The sequence below is a fragment of the Channa argus genome, chromosome 7, assembly GCF_033026475.1.
Source record: "Channa argus isolate prfri chromosome 7, Channa argus male v1.0, whole genome shotgun sequence".
NCBI lineage: Eukaryota > Metazoa > Chordata > Actinopteri > Anabantiformes > Channidae > Channa > Channa argus.
In genome coordinates, this window is record NC_090203.1 from 898657 (window position 1) to 917986 (window position 19330).

Here is a 19330-nt window from a genome sequence, read left to right on the forward strand (position 1 = left end):
ACACGTGATGATGCCTTCTAACAGTAATGACATCGTTTCTTCCAGCCAGGAGAAGCTGCCGAGCATTCAGATAAATGTGGAGAATGAAGAGGGTCGCAGACTCATGGATGCTGAGACATCGCTATGATCCACGGCCGCTCACCTCCACCAGATGGCGCTGTTGGGGGGCTAGGACCATGTGGCTGCTGTTACCCTCCATCTCTGAACTGAGGTGAAAAGTCACTGGAGGACCAAACAGGCTTCACCTCACCGTGCCGTTCTTCTCATCCTGCGTCTTCTCAGGCGAAGGTGAACAGTTTATTTTCTCATCGTTTTATGGTGAAACATGGAGACTCTGCCACTGGGAGCAAATATGGCCACCACTTTTGGAAACAGCATTTTCAGGGTCCTTTGGTTGGTTTTTACTGGAGTGATCCGTTGCCGCACCGTGATTGGCTGCTGAGGCATCAAACCCAATCGCAGACCCAGCTGAGAAAAACCTGAAGTTTAATTTTATTGTCTTAAATATTCAGTTTCTGCTTTCATGAAGCAGTCGGGGCTCTTGACCTTCGACAGGTCCAACGCAGGAGAGCTTTTATTTAATCCATTGTGCTGATTTAAGTTGTTCATGTCTGAGTGTATTTTTTATGTATGAGTGAGTGAGAGATCACTGTTGTATATCACCTTGTTGCCTGCGGCAGTCGATGAATGTTAGTCACTGTCACCCTAGAGTCTTTGTAAAATTTCAATAAAATTAGTTTGTCCATCAGATCTGACACTTGAGTCAACAGTAAAATGGATTGTTTCCTCTCAATAGGGTCACTGTTTATGAGTATTATCATTTTGTACCATCTATAAAAGGCTGATCCTTAAACTGCGAGGGACACTCAAAGACACTGTGTGGTGTAAAGATGATCTAAAAAACAAAATATCGTCACACTTTCAAAGACATACTGGCTTTTAGTAGTTAGGACGGAGACCTCACCAGGGACATGGTTCTCTGCTACACCTGCTGCAACTATAGCTTCAACAGGCCACACCTGACCTTGACCCACCTGTCATGTGCAAACTGAGTCACGTCTGGATGAACCATGAGAACACACTACATCTTTTTTTGAGTCGGCATCAAGTTTGTGACACACGTCACTAATAAATGTCTAATAATGTCACTAATAAATGTCACACTGGTACCTGTGTAAAATGAAGTGCGGTACCTTTAGGGAGGTGTTTTTTCGCTCCGTGTGACTGACAGAGGCACCTCAAAGAAGGATCTGCTGAACACTAATGCTGCAGGGACTCTGCGAAGGGCTTCGGCTAAGTTGTCTGTCCTGTTTGTCGGGGTAGAGGGTCTCAAACAGGTACTAGAACTGCAGTACTGCAGAACAGTATTGTTCAAAATAATAGCAGTACAATCCAGGTTTTTCGTATAATTTTTATTGCTACCTGGCAAACAAGTTACCAGCAGGTGCAGTAGATTCTCAGAAAACAAACACCCCCTTAAACTAATTGCCCACTTGCACAGTCTTACGAGCGTGACTATCATGAATGCCGGGTCTTGTTTGTTTTTCTGAGAATCTACTGCACCTGCTGGTAACTTGTTTGCCACGTAGCAATAAAAATTATACTAAAAACCTGGATTATTCTGGTTCGTCACATTGTGCTATTAGTTTTGAACAGTACTGTACTTTGTGATCTCAGGTGAACCATCTTTTTTTATTTTGCCTCTAAATGATATGGGGACAGTAAAGTTAATAAAAAGTCATGCAAAATAGTTCAGTTTTAATATTTATTCATAAAGTGAAACCATAGACTTTTAATTCATCACATGCACCGACTGCATGAGCATGTGATCATAAAAAGGTTTTGTTTTTAAATATTACCATTAATATTTCCATGAGTTACATAAAGCCACAGTGACATTAAAAGAATAAAACTCCCAAATGTTTCAGATGAGGTGGACCTGCACCTGATCCCGGGTCTTTTACAGCGTCGTAAAAGTGAAGAGCAGCATCGACAGCAGCAGAGCGACGGAGAGTCGAGCATTCTGTGATCCACCTGAGTACACACAGAGTAATCTGATTACCTCTATTGATTCTACGTGAGATGTCAGATGCATACTTTCATATATTTATACATTTGTTAATATGCAGAAATTATACAGTGTTTGTTCCTTTAGTATCTTTGTGTTTCTGCTTTGCTACATTTTTGGACAGTTACAGTTACAGGTGTAGAGTTTTGCAAACAAACCTATGATGAGCTGATAAAATATGATGCCTTGGAATAACGTGAACCCAGAGCAGATTTAAAACCAAGCAGAGCTTTGTTTGGACTGTTGCTTAAACATAATCAGAACTGTGACGGTTTCACTTTAACTCCAGAATTTCTACCGTCCGTTAACAAATTTCAACTTTAAGCTGATTCGTTAGTCGCATGATCTCCAACTGCTACAACAGTGAACTGCTTACATTAGTAATACTAGTATAAAAATATACAATGTTTGTCTTTTGACAATATTTAATATTTTTAATGCAGCACCATAAGGGATAAAAATCTTCTGTCTTTTGGAACTTTTTTGCACTGCTTGAGAATTCGGAGACACTTTGGTCAAGGGAGCGGAGGGGGGCCAGCCACTGACCCTATGACCGACCAGTCTACCCACTGAGTCTCTGCCAGTTGTATGAGGTTGCCAGAGATCAAAATGTTTCCTGGTTCTGAGGGACGCTTTCCATCTTTCACTAAATAAATTACTTCTCAGCTGACTACAAACACTTGGACATTTAGATACAGCTTTGTTCTTCCTTCAGAAAGTGGACTCACCGTTGTGCTGCAGCATGTCCTCAGTTACACTCAGGGATCCATTGTGTGGAGCTGGTTCAATCTGCAGCAGCTTACACATCAGAGGGTAGATGTGGATGCTGTCGAATGGCTCGGACAGGAAGTTCCTCTTGAAGTCTGGTCCAAAGGCCCTGAAGATGGTCTTCATGTCCATCTCTCCATTGTGGAAACCATGATCACCTTTGTTGACATAGATGATAATCCTCTGGTGAGGAACAAATCACAATATGTTAACCGTGGTTTCTTTTATCACACCCGCCTCCTTTCTGGGTTTTGTGCCCACTTTACCTCCCATCCATCAAATATCTGTAAGCATTTATCCTGTTCAGGATTACAGGGGATGAGACAGAACTCAGGATCTAATCTTGGGAAAACTCACCGAATTCAGGTTAAATCCTAGATCTGCAACGACCACAATGGGCGGCAGCCTCTCACTTTTGCCGAGATGGAAGTTTTCAGGAATCTCGTTCTTCTTGTACACTGTCAGATTTGGGGCCATTGATAAGGCATCAAAGACCTCCTGCTCCTTCCCCGGTTTTGGGGTAATGATGCCAAACCCTCCGTAGTCGAGAATCTCAAAGCTGGCGAGCTGGAATAAATTCAAGTATTTGTTAAGGATGAGCTCATCCACCTGTGGGCGCTTCTTGACTGTGGTCATGCCGTGATCAGAGGTGATGATGACGTTCAGGCTGTCATTCAGGTGGTGCTGTTCGATGGCCTCTCTCAGGTAGCCGATGGTGCGATCGATCTGCTGGATGATCTTCTTTCTATCCGGGTGGTCCGGACCCTTGGCGTGGCCCACGTTGTCCGGCTCACCGTAGTACAATGTGACCAGGCTGAAGTCCTCCTCTGAAAACCACCTCATCACTGTGTTGATGTTCTGACGCCACTCAGTCTCATTGTCATCTTTATGGTTGGGCTCTTCCAGCAGCACACGGTTAACCGCCTTGCCTCTGTATTTGGCAGCACCTCCAGGGTAGAAGAAGGATGCAGTTTTTAGACCCTGAAACAAGATAAAACCCAAAGAGTAAGGGTACAAGATCATTTAATAATAGTTCACAAACATGATTCACATTCTGAAGTGCATGATTGTTAAGACACAAGGACTAGAACTGGCACATGGAGAAATTCAAGCCACATCTTAGGGTTTTTGGTTCTGTTGGTTCGTTGACGTAGCATGAATCCATGTTAATATGGCTTTGGAGGGTATGTTTGTCTGGATTCACCTGAAATTAGAAATTTTAGACAAATTGCACAGCGCTGTCCACAATCTGGCCAGAGAAGATTGTTGGTTTGAGAGAGAGGTAAAGGAGGCGGTCAACACCAAACCGGGATCACCGTCACTCAACATGGTTCTTTCATCACCCTCTGTGAGGTTTCACTTTGACCAGTGTGATCCTTAGGACATACAGGATGGCAAAGTGGAAGAAGCCCACAGTTGGTCTCAACCTCCCTTAAGTCGTCTTCAGTTAGAACTTGCGAAGGCTGTTTTAAGAATTGTTTTCAAGAACCTCAAGCACCACTAATATAACCTAGAACCACCAATAGCACCTTCGGTTTACCTAAAGTTTTCTTCTTCGCCATAAGAGCGAGACCCCAAAAGAGAACAGAGCAGCATTAGGTGGGACACCTCGCTTGGATCTGAGCTGAAACTGGAAACACCTCCCCTCTGTGATGTATTAGCCGCTATGATTCCACTTAGGCCTACAGAGATAACAGACATGTTTTTATTACTAAAGGTAATAGCTGATTATGAATGAGCTGATTATGAATGCAATGCGATTTTGTAAACTGATGGGCTCCTCGGTCTTCAGATCCATACGCTGCAAGATTTTTTTGCGACTGAAATAAGATGACATAACTAAGGGAGACGTAGAGTAACTACAGAAGAACCATCTGGTTCAGATCTATTTACTGCAATGAGGAAGCGTCACTGAACAAACCGAAGGGAATCAAAAGACCTTGCGGTGCACAATAATCTTTATTAAATGTTTTCTGAACTCATCCTGATCCGTGACTCACCTGGTCCTGAGCTGTGATCCACAACGGCAGAACTCCATTGTCCCACCACTCTGATCTTTTCAGCGTCTCTTTGTGAGGAACTTTTTGGTTCGTCGTGGTGTTAAACATCATGTTGTGGACCACTTCGTGATCCTCCACCCATCTGCCTAAAACACAGGAAGGCTTTCATTTCAAAATAAGACACCCAACAGAAACTCAAAATGGACAGTCACAGCAGCAGCACTTTATCCCAGAACAAATCTACTTATTTTTTCTCCAAGTTGGTTTGATTACAAATCTCTACGGTCAGTGTGAATAATCCACAGAAACCCAGTGACTCTGATGATATATTAGTATGACCCCCGACTTGTTTGAAGGTTTGTGTTCCAGTCTGAGGTACGTGACTGTGCTTTGTGCCAGGAAGTATTATTAGTCATATTATTACCATCTACTGCACCTGTAAACGAGAGTATAGCCATTGTAAACTTTTTACTACCCAAGGACAATCCTGCACCATAAGGTACATCATATATCGTTAACTGTGCTACAGATAGACACACAATCAGTTTTTATCGATTTACCAATTATATCATAATCATCTGCATTTCCATCTTGGACTTGCCTTCATTTATTGAAGCAAATAAGTCATAAAGATTTACAAACTGAGATCAAAGCAACAGTCAGTCTGAATTTCCTGTCTTTTCTAAAACATTATCTCCAGTAGGTAAATAAAAATAAAAATACTTAATAGTCATAACTATAAATTCGCTGAGCTCAATTCAAATCAATGAGAAAATGTGGGGACATTTTACCCTCATGATGTAAAGTTCAGGAAATCGAAACTTCACAGTAGAATTTCCAGAAGATTTTTCATTGATATTTAAAGTTTATCATTAAGAATTTGGTTGCATTTAAAACTTGCATTTGGTTTTAAAGAAATATCACTTAAAATTAATTTTAATTTTCTTTATTTACAAATACTGATTGTAGTTCTAATATGGTGTCAGTGCAAGTGATGAAAAGTACATTTACACATAATTCTGTGCTTATGCATTTGTATCTACATCATTCTGGTGGAGAACAGTGTGTTTTCACTATAGTGAACAAAGTTTGTGGATTGACAGACAATTAACTGCTCACTTGTTTAAAAGTCAAATAATTTTTTCTTGTACAAAAATTTTGTGCTTCTACAAGTTTGCTGTGAAAATTTACAATAATGAAAAGGTTTAGACTGTATTTAACAAGCTCTGCGTGATAGTAGATATTGTTTAGATTTATACAAACTTCAAAATCAGTTTATGGTGGAAATAATGAGTACTTTTACTTTTTATGATACAACTACATTTTGCATTTTCAGTGCAGTATTTTTAAATAGTAATATTAGTACTTTTGCTCAACTAATAAAATGTCAAAGAACTTCTTCCAGTCCTGCTTTGAGTAGTTGTAGTACTACTGCAGGCACAACTTCAGTAGATGATGCTAGTAGTATGTGCAGTTGATTGTTACCAGTAATGGTGGTGAAGTGGGACGGGGAGGTCATGGTCAGCATTGGGGGGGTGATGTATTTGGCCTTCACACCGTCCACAGCCAGCTGGTCCAGGTTCGGCGTGTCCACATCTTGATCGTAGTCCCACCTGAAGCCATCGAAGGAGATCAGCAGCAGTTTGTTCCTGCCTGCTACCTTGCTCAACGGCTTGCAGGCTGTGCCAAGCAGCGCAGAGACTACCAGGAAGAGCTCCAGCCTCATGATCTTCCTCACGCTGACTGACGGAGGCTTCACCTGAGCTCAGCACCTGGAGCTGTGGGGTCCAGGGTTAATGTGTAACCGTGGCTCTGTGATAGTGATCTGCTGATGTGAAGGACGAGGCCTTCGGCTGCAGACAGAGCTCAGTGATCTGTGGACCCACCTGATAACTGCCCACTCACTAATCAGACGACGAAAGTACTTTCACTCTGCTGCTATACTGAAGTGTAATTTTGTTGTACTTTAGTAAAGTATTTCTATTTTATGCCGCTTTATACAAGTGTTATTAATACCTTTACTGTAGTATTAAAATGTTAGAGAACTTCATCCAATGCTGGTTTAACATCGTAGTTGTGGTACTGTGTAGCTTCAGTAGATGATTGTAATAGTAGTAGCGCACTTAAGTGTTATGGTGGTGAAGTGAGACACTTTTTCCTGCACTCACATGGTCTAGTTACAGATTGTGCAACAAACAAACAAACTAATAAATGACGATGTATTTATTGCATTAGCTGTCAGCATTATGTCAAAAGGTTAAAAGTGGCCATTATTAGACTTTTTTTGTCAGTTTTTTTAATGTTTAAATGTTAGTTTGCTGTCAGTTTACAGCACACACGAATGTTTTCTCCTTTAAAAAGTGCTCCTGGTGTGTGTCCCAAAGCATTTTAAGATTAGAAGAAATGAACCTTACTCCACAGAAAATGGACAGAAATCAGGGTTTCGATTCTGTAAAGGAAATAAACTTAACAGAACCTGAACATTATAGATTTTAAATTGTCCCAAACAACAAAGCAAAAGTAATAAATAATTATACAACAAAAAGGGAAAATCACATTAGCTGGTGGTTTTACTAATTTTGATGGAGGACCAGGGCCAGTATGGTCACTCTGAGCAGTCTGCACCCACACAGCCCCATATACAGCATATGTGGTACACTGTGTGCACAGGTAGTACATTGTGTACATTGTGTACAAGTAAACACTCAATACTCAAGAAAAAGTGCAAGGCCTAAGAGTATATCATTTAAAATCTCTTATTCAAGGAATTACCTACATTTACTTAAAGTACATAAGTACTCCACTAAGAAAACAATGTTTACAACAATACTGATTATTGTAATTATGACAAAACGTGTAGAGACATTAAAACTAATAATAAAAACTAACTGTTGGTAATGAAGGAGCTGATTTTAACCACTTTATGTGCCATAATGATGCAGCAGCATTGTTTTGATTAACAAACAGATCATATTTTTATATATTACATATTTGCATTATATTTAATAATGTTGTGGCTGCGTATTGTACATATACACATTAGTCATAAACCCAAGAAAACAGGTGTGATGCTCTGCTGATGTTTTTGTTGTCGCACTACATTTTATCCATGCAACTACTTGAACGTTTTTTTTATATTATGTATTATCTCGGCAGTTGGGTCCATTTTTTTGCAAGTGTCTTACTGTGGAATAAGAGGAAGTGCTTTTAAATCGACGGAATTACTTCCGGGAGCGGAGTTCAGGCAGTGGTGTGAAGTCTTGGGGTCATTTTTTTAAATCAAAATGCGATAAACAGCTTCGGATTCGCTCATTAAAAATCTGTTATATTTTTTTGCATATTGATTATATTGTGACGGCTGTTTGTCCGGGGGTCTGTGAGCAGGTATGGAAAATGTTTACCGGTAACCTCTGTGTTGCTAACGTTGGTTAGCTGTTAGCATTAGCATGTGTGTTCTCCACCTTGTATATCAGCTGCATAATGACTGAGGTTTCCAGTGTCCGCAGTGACGCTGTTCTCATCAGCTGTACGAAGTTACACCAAACTCCATTAGAACATCTGTCATTCAGAGAAACAGGCAAGAAAACTTAAGAAATAAAAGTAATATTTAACGGGATTTTAGTGCAAAAGTCAACAGAATAATTCACACGGGCAATGGTGTCTTCCGGATTATTATTAGTGTATTAAAGTCATATGAAATATCTGAAACATTTGGTCAAACATTAATTTGTATTAGCCAACTCTTCTTTAAAGGCTTTTAGGTTTAAGCCTCTGTATGACTGGAATAATTAATAATGCTCCCTTGAATAATCACTTGTTTTCCGTGGCTTCAACATTACTTTGCTTTGTTTACCACAAATGTACTTTTTTGTTTGCCAGTAACAGGTTATTTGTCCTTGTCTGTGTGTGTGTGTTCATTTTTTTTATTATTATTATTTTAATCACCACCTGGTGGCTGGGTCAGGGTTGAGATATGAATGACATCCTGCATAAAAACGCACGCCAAAGCAATGTGCGGCTGTGGTGACAATCCGAAAGTTTTTGATCTTTGAAATTGTTACTTTGTGCTCGGCCTGCACCTAACAATCGTTTTTTGATTCAGTTAAGCTTTTTATATTTTTCAATTAATGTAAACATTAAATTATTACAAATAAAATTGGTAATTCATATCATCACCACATAAATGATAAGCAAGCAAGATTCAAGATCAATAAAGTTATTTGAATCTTGAATGAAAAGAGACACATAAACACAGACTGAAAAACTACTGAGCCTCCAGCTCCATGCAGGATGGCTTCTCTGGTACTTTGACTGTTCTACACATACAGAATCCACAGCAGCCTGAAACTCTAAAGGACAAATGGGCAGAAAAGTGAGATCTACCAGAACTTCATAGTTGAACCAAGGGGAAATTTTTTCTTTTTTTTTTTTTTTTTTTTTTTTTGTCCATTCGGCTTATGGGGACTTTCTATTCACAGCTAGAGCTGCTACAGGCTCCTGCCTGGTTTGGAACTGTCACTGTCTGTGTCAGTCATTTAGCACCACAGTTTTCAGCACAAGATTGACCTGTACATGCCAGGTCATTTATATGAAGAAGAAAAAAAGTAGAGAAAGACAAAACCCCATCTACAAAACAATGTAAAAAATAAGCAAATGTGTTTTCCTGTTGTTCTGGTACAAACCAAAAATGAATATCATTTCTGCCTAGGGCAGTTTGAGCCCTCTGAAAAGTGCAGTCAGTGTTTGCAGTCAGACTTTGAATTTTATAATTTGTCTGTTCTTATAAACATTTGGAGTAAGTTTTTTTTTTAAAAAGTAATGTTAGGAAATTCTGTTGGGAAACACTTTGACTTTATAATCTCCTGGCTTTTTCAGAAATGTCTTCATTCTGGACCCTGAGACCAGTGTTAACATCACTTCTTCAAGGTACATTTGCACACTTTCAGTCAAAAGGAAAGTAGAAATACAAACACAGAACTGTGCTGTTTTGCCTGTTTATGATCCAAATATCATGTGCCTGCTTTGTAAATGACTTCTTTCTCTCTGCAGCATCCCAGCATGCTTCTGCCTGGACAGGCCCCCTCCTCTCCAGGACAATGGCCACCCTCAACCAGATGCACCGTCAGGGGAAGCCCAAACCTCCTCCTAAATCTGTGGGTGCCACGTTTGGGCGCCCCCAGCTGAAAGCGGTAGTGCTCAAGACTATGATTCGGAAGCCCAAGAAGCCCAACTCTGCGAACAGGAAGTGTGCTCGGGTTCGGCTTTCCAATGGGAAGGAAGCAGTAGCGTTCATCCCTGGAGAGGGACACAACCTGCAGGAGCACAACGTGGTGCTAGTGCAGGGCGGGAGGACGCAGGACCTGCCTGGAGTTAAGCTCACTGTGGTCCGAGGCAAATATGACTGTGCACACGTGGTGAAGAAAAAACAGTAGAAGAAATGACGGACGATAGTGTGACAGAAACCTGTTTGTTGGTGTCACTGTTGTTGAATAAATGTCTATATGTGTTATTACACCATTTACAGCGTGTTTTTAGAAATCTTTACCCAAACTGAAGTACTATGAAAATAAGTTTAAACACAAAGTGTGTCGTGGATGAACAACACACACACACACACGCTACGGGTTCTTGGGCCTGCATGATGCTGCAGTTACGTGTTGCTGCCAGCAGCGGCAGCACCGAGCGGAGAGTTGAGCTGCTGCTCTGCGAAGAAGACTTCGTGTTTCCCCTGCACTTTATTGGTCTAAGTTGTGTTTGTGCAATTAACTTACGGTGGACGTCGACTACAATTCACCCTACAGTCCGCGGAGAAGGTTTGCTTCCCTTGTATGTTTTTTGCCTTCTAACATGAAATCGTTAAGAAAGGGAGTTAACATTTACGGACAGAGATGGATGCTGTCCAGGACCGAGCCAAACGCTGCAGCAGAGCTAGCAGTCATTAGCTAGCGGTACAGTCAACCAAGAGTTTCTCTCCTGGGTAATGTTTCACACGTTGCGTGTGTGAATTATTAGGAACATCCCGGTGTCTTTGTTTGATTCCCCTCTAGTCACAGAAACTACATAACGGTACGTGTCCGTGGTTTAGTGAACGTTAACGACTTGGTTAGTTCACTGTTAGCAAGCTAAGTGTTAGCATTAACGGGAAAATCAGCTTGTTATCTAAACATCGTCCTCTATTTCACTAAAGCCGCTTCGGAATAATGGAAAATGCTACTAGCCAAGTTAAATATGTGCAATATTGTTTGATCTCTGGTTAGTCTGCTAAATACCGTGGATGTACATAACGTGATGCTAAATGTTAACCGTAGGGCGTCAGAAACAATGGGATCCCTTTTGGGTTTATTTCTGGACGTTTTGTCTGCATTTTGGGTTTTTGTGTCCGTTCTAGACGGTGTGACGTCACCTGCCACTCTTTCGGGTAGTTTTAGGTCCTTGCATCTCACTTCTGGGTCGTTTTGCGTCTTTTTTTGTTCGATATGTCTCCAATTTGACATTTTCCCTTTATTTGGGGTTTCTGGCACGATTTGCAAGTAACTAATGGCCGATATAGTGATGTGTCGTTCGCGAACGAGCAGACTCTAAGAGCCGATTCTTTATAGATCGAGGATCCGAATCTTCAGCAGCTGCTACTTCGCTCTTTTGAGGACCCATGCAGACAGGGGCGGGGCCTTATTTTGATGGACACACCGTTCGGCCAATCACATGCGAGGACAGATTAGCCTCATACATTATGTGAAAGGTGGAAACGGTGCAGGCGTCATTTGATTGGTTTGCTGTGGTTCTGTGTTCAGTTGTTTATTTAAAGGTTTGATTAAAATGTTAAACGTAAGTAACTGTATGTTTTTGTAATGTAAAAAACAACATAAAAAAAGGCGTTTATGAAAACACTGAATTAAAAAAAATTGCTTACCAACCCACAGACCATTCATAATTGGTGACTTAGGATAGAATATGAGGCTTCCAGTGATACTAAATTAACAGCCATTTGACAGCTGTAAGGGCTGTGGTGGTCTTTTTTTATTATTTGCAAATTCATTGTTAAAAAAATCAAAGATTTCAAACAAACTTTCACGTACTCATTATAAACTATAGTTTGTGGAATTTTGAGGAAAATAGTGGATTGAATTCCTTTTGGAATAAGGCTGTGATGTAACAAAATGGAAAAAGTTAAGGGCGAATGCACTGTATATCTGTCAATATTGCAATATGATATGAATTATGATTTTTCTTGGACGATGCGGTAATAAGTGCATGCTGAAGTTGAACAGTGATCAACGGCTTTTGGCTTGTCCTGAAATGTTCAACAGCTGGCATCAAAATAAAACCTGGTAGAACTGAGTTTGAGCATGAGTTTGGAAAGATAACTGGGACAAAAAGACCCCAACAGATAAAACTAAACATACACTAAGTGTAAAGTAAATTAGGATTTGTGAATATCCCCTCTAATTCTGAAATATCACATAGGATTATGACACTGTCATAATGCTGACTAGTAGTGTCTTTTACTTTGGATTAGAGATCTGGAGGAGACTGGTCCACCTTGAGAAGGAGAAGAGTATGAGGAGATGAATGGAGTGACAGTGGAACCAGAAGAGAGGGGAGAAGACTGTCAGCAGCTTCCTGCTCGAGGTCAGAGACCATTTCCTTGTACCTTAAAGATTAAGTGTTTTCTTACCAAATCATCAAGCTGCAGTACTGTGTTTAAGAATGACACCCACTGTTGAATCGAAGGAGAACAAACTTTTAAACTCTGCACATGTAATGAGTAGAATAGGATAGAACATATTTATTTGTGATAGCAAACACGATAAAATGAAAGACTTGAGCTTCGTGTAAGGTGTCACACACTCTCCATGTGTCCGTGTCTAACCTCATACTAAAATTGGGCTAAAATCTGTCAATCTCTACCGATTCTGCCCTGGATTACACAGATCATTCTTAAAGATATTAATATCAGTATAATTTCCTGCAGGTGAGGGGACTGTGTCAGACTTCGAGACTTTGACTGCACCAGAAGAACCTGCATTAAAAGAAAGCAGCCGTCAGTCAAAATGCCGTTACCGCTGTTCAGTGTGCGGCAGAGAGTTTTCTCGTCCGTCCCGTCTGGCAGACCACATGAACACGCACTCAGGCGAAAAACCGTACAGCTGCTCCGTGTGCGGGAAGTGCTTCACAAAGAAGATAAACATGGTTGTGCATCAACGAGTCCACACCGGTGAGAAGCCGTACTCCTGCCCAGACTGTGGGGCGCGCTACGCCCAGCCGGGCTGCCTGCGGAGGCACCGGCTCCACCACGCAGCAGAAAAGCCCTACCACTGCTCGGTGTGTGGCCGAGGATTCATTCAGCGGCGTTATCTCGTACAACACGAACGGATACACACCGGAGAAAGGCCATACTCCTGTCAGCTTTGCCCCAAACGCTTCGCCTCCAAGAATGGGCTCACAGATCACCAGAAAACCCACAGAGAGGAGAATCTGTACACCTGCTTGGTCTGTGAGAAGGTTTTCTCCACACGGTCGTCCTTCAGGGATCACACAAGGCTCCACACGGGGCAGAAACCCCACACCTGCTCGTTGTGTGGCAAGAGCTTCAATCGACCAGGTCTTCTGAAGAAACACTTGCAAAAACATGAGGAGGGGGAAATTGTTACAACTGAAGGTTCTGCTGCAAGCAGGGTGAGTCAGGCGTGTGTGAGTGCACCATGTTTGAGCTGCAGTGTTATGTTGCTCTGTAATATGAAGTCTTAGCTCTTTTGTTACTAAATCAAATGATTACACATTGTCCCAAACATTAGGAGGAGGCTCCTCATGTCTTCTGCCACAAAGACAATGAGCAACTCCAGCAGACGGCTCAGCGGTTTGTGTGCGACATTTGCGGTCGAGGTTTCTCTAGAGCGTCCCGGTTGAGGGAGCACACAAGGTCTCACACTGGAGAGAGACCATTTCAGTGCGACATATGCAAGAAACGATTTTCCGTGAGGAATGTGTACAAGAGGCACCGGGCAATCCACAACAGGCAGGGAAACTCCACCACTACAACTCCAGACACCAAGCCCACACTGCTGGAACCTGAGGAGCAGGTGAGGATCAGCTGATGATGCTTCATGGTAGAGCTGAACTCAAAAGTTTAGATTTTTCTTTCCGTGCAGAAATATAATTTGTAATATAATTTAATCATTGGATCATCATTGAATGTTGAAACCAAACTAAAGATATCTTACATGCAAACAAATAATGGATTATTAATAATAATAATAATAATAATAATAATAATAATAATAATAATAATAAATAAACAGATATACCAGTAATTAAATTGCAAAACTGCAACAGACATCTTGTTGTTCGATATTAGTCCCTGGTTGAATTTCAGGGCTGGTGGTTTTGTCCTGGTTTACATGTGCACAACCACAGGTCACTGCAATAGTTTTTATTTTAACAAAGTTTGTGAAAAGGAAATTTGGGATTTCTTAAAATTTTATTATAAACAAAACCCAAAGCCTGATAAACCATCTTCCCCAGCTTGCTTCAGCAGGTTAGTGTCAGACCGTGCAGCGGGTTCCTCCTCCAGCTCGGAGATTGCTAGCAAGAATTTTTTAAAATGAATTCTACAACGTAATTTTCAGAAGTAAATAAGAAAAATCTGGTATGTTTAATCAGAGTTATGTGTAGAGGTAAAGTTCTTTGCAGAAGATGATTTAAAGTAATCAAAATAAACAGTTTTTTTAACAGTTGTCCATCAGTGTCATGACAGTTGTAAAGTTGGTGTAATGGTGAAATACAGGGATACGTCAGGAATCTTACAAAGTTTAATGTCACTGCTTTGTTACAGAAAGTAGATGAGCAGCCAATCAGTGACAGCAGCGTGTTGGTGGTGGTGTTGGGAAACGATGATCTGAATGGGCTGCAGGAGCTGAAGGTCAAGGAAGAGACATGTTCATTGCCTGGTAAGAAACTCTGACTTTGAACAAGAAACCACCAAAGTACCAAATCCTGAAGCCCTGCTGAAATCTGTGTCCGCTCTGCAGACGAGAGTCCAGATGGCCTGAAGAAGCTTCACAGCTGCTCCATCTGTGGGAAGAGCTACCAAATACCCTCCAGACTCCAAGAACACTTACAGATCCACGTGATGGAGAAGCTGCACCGCTGCTCAGAGTGTGGGAAGACCTTCACCACCTCCCACAGCCTGAGAGCGCACGAGAAGACCCACATGGCTCACAAACCTCACCCCTGCAGCATCTGCTCCAAGAGCTTCGTGAAGCCCTGCCTGCTCCGCCAACACATGACGATCCACATCAGGGACGGACTCATCGCCGACCCCGCCGACAAGGTGAGAGGAAGGAAGTCGCCTGAAAAAGGATTCAGGGTTAAATCGGTTCAGACTTCAATAACAGAGTCGACTCAATAAGATACTTCTTCACTTCCTTCCTTCACCTTATGGAGTTCATTCAGTACATCTGCAAATATTTATCCTCACCTCCTTTATTATTTCCTCACAAGGATGAAACAGTTCTACCCTTCGTTCCATCCTCTATATTCCCTCCCACCTCTTTCCTCACTGTTTTGCTAAAGTCTTTATTGCCTTGATTTCTCTTTATCATTACTCGCTTCTTTACCACCTGTCTGACCCTCAATTTGTTTCCTTACATTGTTTTTCTCTTACTCCCTAGTTTTTTCCTTCGTCACTCACATCATCACCACCTTCCTTCTTTCCTCTTTATACAGTACATTTGAAACCCAAAGATACTATCCAGCCAAAAACAGATGAGCTGAGAGTACTGATTTGAAACTGATCTTTTTCAGGATTTCTGGCTCAACATGAAGACTGTGAAGGAGGAGGAGAGAGAGGAACACCTGGATGAGCAGGTGAGAAAGGGGCAACGTGCCGCCAGTTGGTGATGACTGAATTATAAGTACTAGTGTACATAGTGTAATTACATCCCTCGAATCATCCTCCAGGACTCAGAAGAGCTTTCTACAGCCACAGAGTCCTCCATCCCCAAATCTAGACCTCGACCTGGTAACCACGATGACAAAGAAAAGGGTGAGGAGGATGTCAGCGGTTTGATCAACTCTGATGGAGAAGAGGAGGAATGGAAACCAGCGCTCATCACTACATCACCAACAGGTTGTGTTTTAACTTGTTACATAAAAATCCAGATTCGGCAGTAAAACTGAATCAATGTTTAAATTAAAATTAAACCTGTCTGCTGAAAGTCGGTTTATTTGAGGGATGTCCCTGTACCATGTTTTTCCAGACTAAGTATATATACTTTCATTTTGTACTTGCTGATACAAAGTACCCATTCTTGGTTCTCCCTTTACTTCCTGTTCCTCCTTTCTGCCCTTCCTTCACTTCCTAATTACTTTGCTTCTTACATTTCCTTTCCCTCCTTTCGCTCCTTTTTTCCTACTTAGCTCCAAAGTCTCACATAGAAACGACTGCTGATGCTCACTGACGTTCTCCCTTCACTCATTCGTCCTCTTCTAGAACCAGACGGCCACTCGGACGTCCGAGCAGAAAGCGGCGGTGACAGTAAAAGCAAACACTGCTGCCCCGTGTGCGGCCGAGACTGCTTCAAATCTTCAGCGCTGCAGAAACACCTGAGGATCCACTCCGGTGAGCGTCCGTTTCAGTGTCCCACCTGCAAGAAGAGCTTCACCCAGCACGTCCACATGACGGAGCACCAGAGGACCCACACTGGAGAGAAGCCCTACACCTGCGACGACTGTGGCAAGAGCTTTACCTTCTCCAGCGCCCTGCGCCGGCACCAGAAGGTGCACACTGACGCTCGGCCCTATCAGTGCTCCATCTGCCAGAAGACCTTCAAACAGCAGTGCTCGCTCAAGACCCACCAGCTGACGCACTCGGGGGTCCGCTATCAGTGTCCACTCTGCAGCAAGAGCTTCAGCCGTGCCCTGGAGCTCACTTACCACGTCGATGTGCACTCAGACGCCCAGCCATACTTCTGCTACATCTGCAAGAAGAACCTGAGCGGAGCCAGGCTGTTCCGCAAACACATGAAGAAACACGAGGCCCCGAACTCGAGGCTGCCACGAGCTGGAGCGAAGGAAGCAGAGCCCACCTCAGAGGCCACGTTCAGTCATTCAGCTCTGTCTTTAAACAACAGTCAGGTGCCATATGAACACTGAAACAGGTGTTACTTCCTGTAATCGTTCCCCCTGTTCATACTGGACATTGAAGGGCAGGTTTACAGACAGGCTGGTGGTAGGAGAATTACTTTGAAATGGCAAAACGTTTTTTTCCCGTCAAATCTACAAATGTTCATCAGAAGTAACAAATGGTCAAGAAGAACATTTTGCTGCCCACTTGATTAAAGCTCTAGGTTATTAACTAATTAAATCAGGTGTCTGTTCAGGCTTGTCAGGTAAATTTGCTAGTGGGTGAAACAAAAACAAGAGGATCAGGAAAACAGCTTTCAGACCTCAAAAGGAAATTGGTAAAACCTCATACAGCTGCACAGCGACATGAAATATTGGTGTTTATAGGTGCTAAGATTAACTGTGGAGACAATCCAGAAATCAACTACATATGAATTCACCAAGACTTTTCCACAACGTGGAAGTGGTGCTAGAGAACTTGCTTGAGAGCTATGTAAGAATCCAAAACAAACGGCAGGGAACATGACAGCGTCCTACAGGCAACTGAATCAAGTCAACATCTCCACAGTCAAGCTTAATCTGAGCAAGTCTGGATTGTTTGGGAGAAAAACACCCAGGAAATCACTGATTTTTATCTAGACATAAGGCAGCACATGTGGAGTCAAAGCTGAAGCTTTGCTCTCATTTGACCAAAGCTTTGGTCCTAATTCACATGCAAATTCACCTGGGGAATAAAGTGAATGTTGTACAGTGGCCTTCACAGTCTGTAGACTTACAAATCACTGAAAACCTGTGGAGAGATTTGAAGAACACGTCTGTGCAGAAAAGGCTAAAATTACAAACACTTTCTAAAAGGGGATACAAACCTTTGCACTAATTGCATTTTCATAATTTTAATATAACCTCCTCTTGTTACTTGTGAGGAATGAACATTACACATAATAGACAAAACATGTTTTTGCCGTTTCAAAGTGACTTGATACAGTTTTGTACTAACGTGTTTTCTTCCTCAGCATAGAAACTATTTCGACACAGAATTTTGTACTTTTGCAAAATTTCAGCTCATATGAACATTGAACATTTTTTGTTTTTTCCTAATGAAATTCTTTTTGCTTTTGAGCTGAAAAACAACAGCTTTGGGATATTTAATGGGAGTAATTTGGAAGTTTTCTTCAGGTAAACATTCATCAGTCATCTTTGGGAGCAACTTCTTAAAGTCCTGTATTAACACTGAAACATGTTTTACAGCAGAAGCTTATTTGTTCACCCGATTGTTGCTTTGTGAATCGGCCCTTTACGTTTGGAAGTGGATTAACTCACGTTTCAAAAGCTTCATTGACGGATCACATAAGCGTTTGCTTTTTCCACCATCATTTCCACTGAAGAAGCATTAGAAAGAAAAGGAGGGACGATTACATCAAGCAAAGCCTGTTTCACTGTTTCCAAAGGCACCTGACTCCTAATATTCTGAATCTTTCCTTTAAAAGATCCTTTCACAAATCTTGTCCAGTGTAAATGTTGCAGGGCTCAGTTCATTATGCTCGTAATGTGCAGGTTTATCTGAGGCTGATAGGCAGAGATGGACAAGTCAAGATTGTCCCGTCTTTCAGTACATAAACCTGTTTTAAATCCTTCTTACCACATTGACATCCTTATATGTATGAAGACCAACTCCGAAACTACCCCCAACTCTGCCTTTAAAGAAAACTCACGGGCCTCCTTTGACTGCCTTTGTCCCGACACACGTCTTTCTCCCGACGGTGGTGTTTGGCTGCCCAAACATCCAACTTGATGCTAAAAGGTTTTGTGAGAGTGAGACGTTCAGGTGGATTTCATGTCTGAACTGAGTGCAGAGCTGGAGCCAGGACACAGTTAGTCTAGCTGAGCACAAAGACCAGTCCGTCTCTTTCCGCTTGTCCTTTTGTTCCATCTGTAAACAAAGAGAAAAGTTAAAGCCACACTTTGATGTTGGAATGTTTTTTTTTAAGAATCACTACAGAGAAAAGGACTGAGTTTGTTACAGATTCGGAACATAATCAGAAGTTTATGTTCAGAGAAATATTACATTAAGCTCTGCCAAACGACACTTCAGTAGCAGCAACTGTGATATAGCTTCAGTGCCTTGCTCAAGGACACTAATTGATCAGAGTGTCTGTGTCTGCATCATTAGAACCAAACGGACAAGGTATCCATGGTAACAGTAGAAATTACTGAAACTCTAAAGGTAACTGTTTAATAAAGTGACTGAAACACAAAAACCTTTTGTTGTCGATACTTTGACGTGTTTGATGAATAGAAACGCTCGGGTTCAAAGCTACTTAAACTTCTTTTAATCAGCGCAGCAGAAGTTACAATGTGACGCTTTAAGCAG

At 41.7% G+C, this 19330-nt stretch overlaps 4 protein-coding genes across 18 annotated transcripts in view; 3 read left to right on the forward strand and 1 right to left on the reverse strand.

Moving 5' to 3' along the window:
• The window catches only part of LOC137130295 (sodium bicarbonate cotransporter 3-like), a 38382-nt gene extending 37627 nt beyond the window's left edge, over positions 1-755 (forward strand). For all 12 annotated transcript variants that reach the window (XM_067510230.1, XM_067510231.1, XM_067510229.1 and 9 more), the window contains one exon: positions 46-755. In XM_067510230.1, coding sequence (XP_067366331.1) covers positions 46-127 — 82 coding nt within the window. In that variant the 3' untranslated portion in view covers positions 128-755. The remainder of the gene's footprint in view (positions 1-45) is intronic.
• Positions 756-1751: 996 nt separating this feature from the next.
• On the reverse strand, positions 1752-6612 carry zgc:153896 (uncharacterized protein LOC569930 homolog). Its single transcript, XM_067510242.1, has 5 exons — positions 6322-6612; positions 4837-4982; positions 3194-3817; positions 2797-3019; positions 1752-2034 (listed from the first exon to the last, which is right to left on the reverse strand). Exons 1-5 carry the CDS (start codon positions 6560-6562, stop codon positions 1961-1963), a joined length of 1308 nt encoding a protein of 435 aa, XP_067366343.1. The 5' UTR covers positions 6563-6612; the 3' UTR covers positions 1752-1960.
• A 1426-nt stretch (positions 6613-8038) lies between these two features.
• On the forward strand, positions 8039-10348 carry mrps12 (mitochondrial ribosomal protein S12). 2 transcript variants are annotated; one of them, XM_067510476.1, is made up of 3 exons: positions 8039-8220; positions 9712-9762; positions 9886-10348. In XM_067510476.1, the coding sequence occupies exons 2-3, from the start codon at positions 9714-9716 to the stop codon at positions 10266-10268; spliced, it is 432 nt and encodes a 143-aa protein (XP_067366577.1). In that variant the 5' UTR covers positions 8039-8220; positions 9712-9713; the 3' UTR covers positions 10269-10348. The 2 variants fall into 2 exon arrangements, with proteins under 2 accessions (XP_067366577.1, XP_067366576.1); XM_067510475.1 differs by lacking the exon at positions 8039-8220 and adding an exon at positions 8250-8413.
• Positions 10349-10504: 156 nt separating this feature from the next.
• On the forward strand, positions 10505-19217 carry LOC137130383 (zinc finger protein 420-like). Of its 3 annotated transcripts, none has more exons than XM_067510471.1 (9): positions 10505-10662; positions 12353-12465; positions 12809-13512; positions 13632-13916; positions 14669-14783; positions 14865-15166; positions 15640-15702; positions 15796-15964; positions 16328-19217. In XM_067510471.1, exons 2-9 carry the CDS (start codon positions 12402-12404, stop codon positions 16987-16989), a joined length of 2364 nt encoding a protein of 787 aa, XP_067366572.1. In that variant the 5' UTR covers positions 10505-10662; positions 12353-12401; the 3' UTR covers positions 16990-19217. The 3 variants fall into 3 exon arrangements, with proteins under 3 accessions (XP_067366572.1, XP_067366571.1, XP_067366574.1); XM_067510470.1 differs by having other exon boundaries at positions 10505-10649; XM_067510473.1 differs by lacking the exon at positions 10505-10662 and adding an exon at positions 10691-10813.
• The last annotated feature ends 113 nt before the right edge of the window (positions 19218-19330 follow it).

What these genes read in the sequence shown, in the direction of transcription:
- mrps12 (XM_067510475.1), top strand. Translation starts at nt 8,317, where the DNA reads ATGACTGAGGTTTCCAGTGTCCGCAGTGACGCTGTTCTCATCAGCTGT. An exon ending in TCTGTCATTCAGAGAAACAG is followed by an intron (nt 8,414 to 9,711) that starts GCAAGAAAACTT and finishes TGGCTTTTTCAG; the next exon opens with AAATGTCTTCATTCTGGACC. An exon ending in GTTAACATCACTTCTTCAAG is followed by an intron (nt 9,763 to 9,885) that starts GTACATTTGCAC and finishes TTCTCTCTGCAG; the next exon opens with CATCCCAGCATGCTTCTGCC.
- LOC137130383 (XM_067510471.1), top strand. Translation starts at nt 12,402, where the DNA reads ATGAATGGAGTGACAGTGGAACCAGAAGAGAGGGGAGAAGACTGTCAG. An exon ending in AAGGTTCTGCTGCAAGCAGG is followed by an intron (nt 13,513 to 13,631) that starts GTGAGTCAGGCG and finishes CCCAAACATTAG; the next exon opens with GAGGAGGCTCCTCATGTCTT. An exon ending in CATCACTACATCACCAACAG is followed by an intron (nt 15,965 to 16,327) that starts GTTGTGTTTTAA and finishes GTCCTCTTCTAG; the next exon opens with AACCAGACGGCCACTCGGAC.
- zgc:153896 (XM_067510242.1), bottom strand. Translation starts at nt 6,562, where the DNA reads ATGAGGCTGGAGCTCTTCCTGGTAGTCTCTGCGCTGCTTGGCACAGCC. An exon ending in GGATCACAGCTCAGGACCAG is followed by an intron (nt 3,818 to 4,836) that starts GTGAGTCACGGA and finishes ATCTTGTTTCAG; the next exon opens with GGTCTAAAAACTGCATCCTT. An exon ending in TAGGATTTAACCTGAATTCG is followed by an intron (nt 3,020 to 3,193) that starts GTGAGTTTTCCC and finishes GTTCCTCACCAG; the next exon opens with AGGATTATCATCTATGTCAA.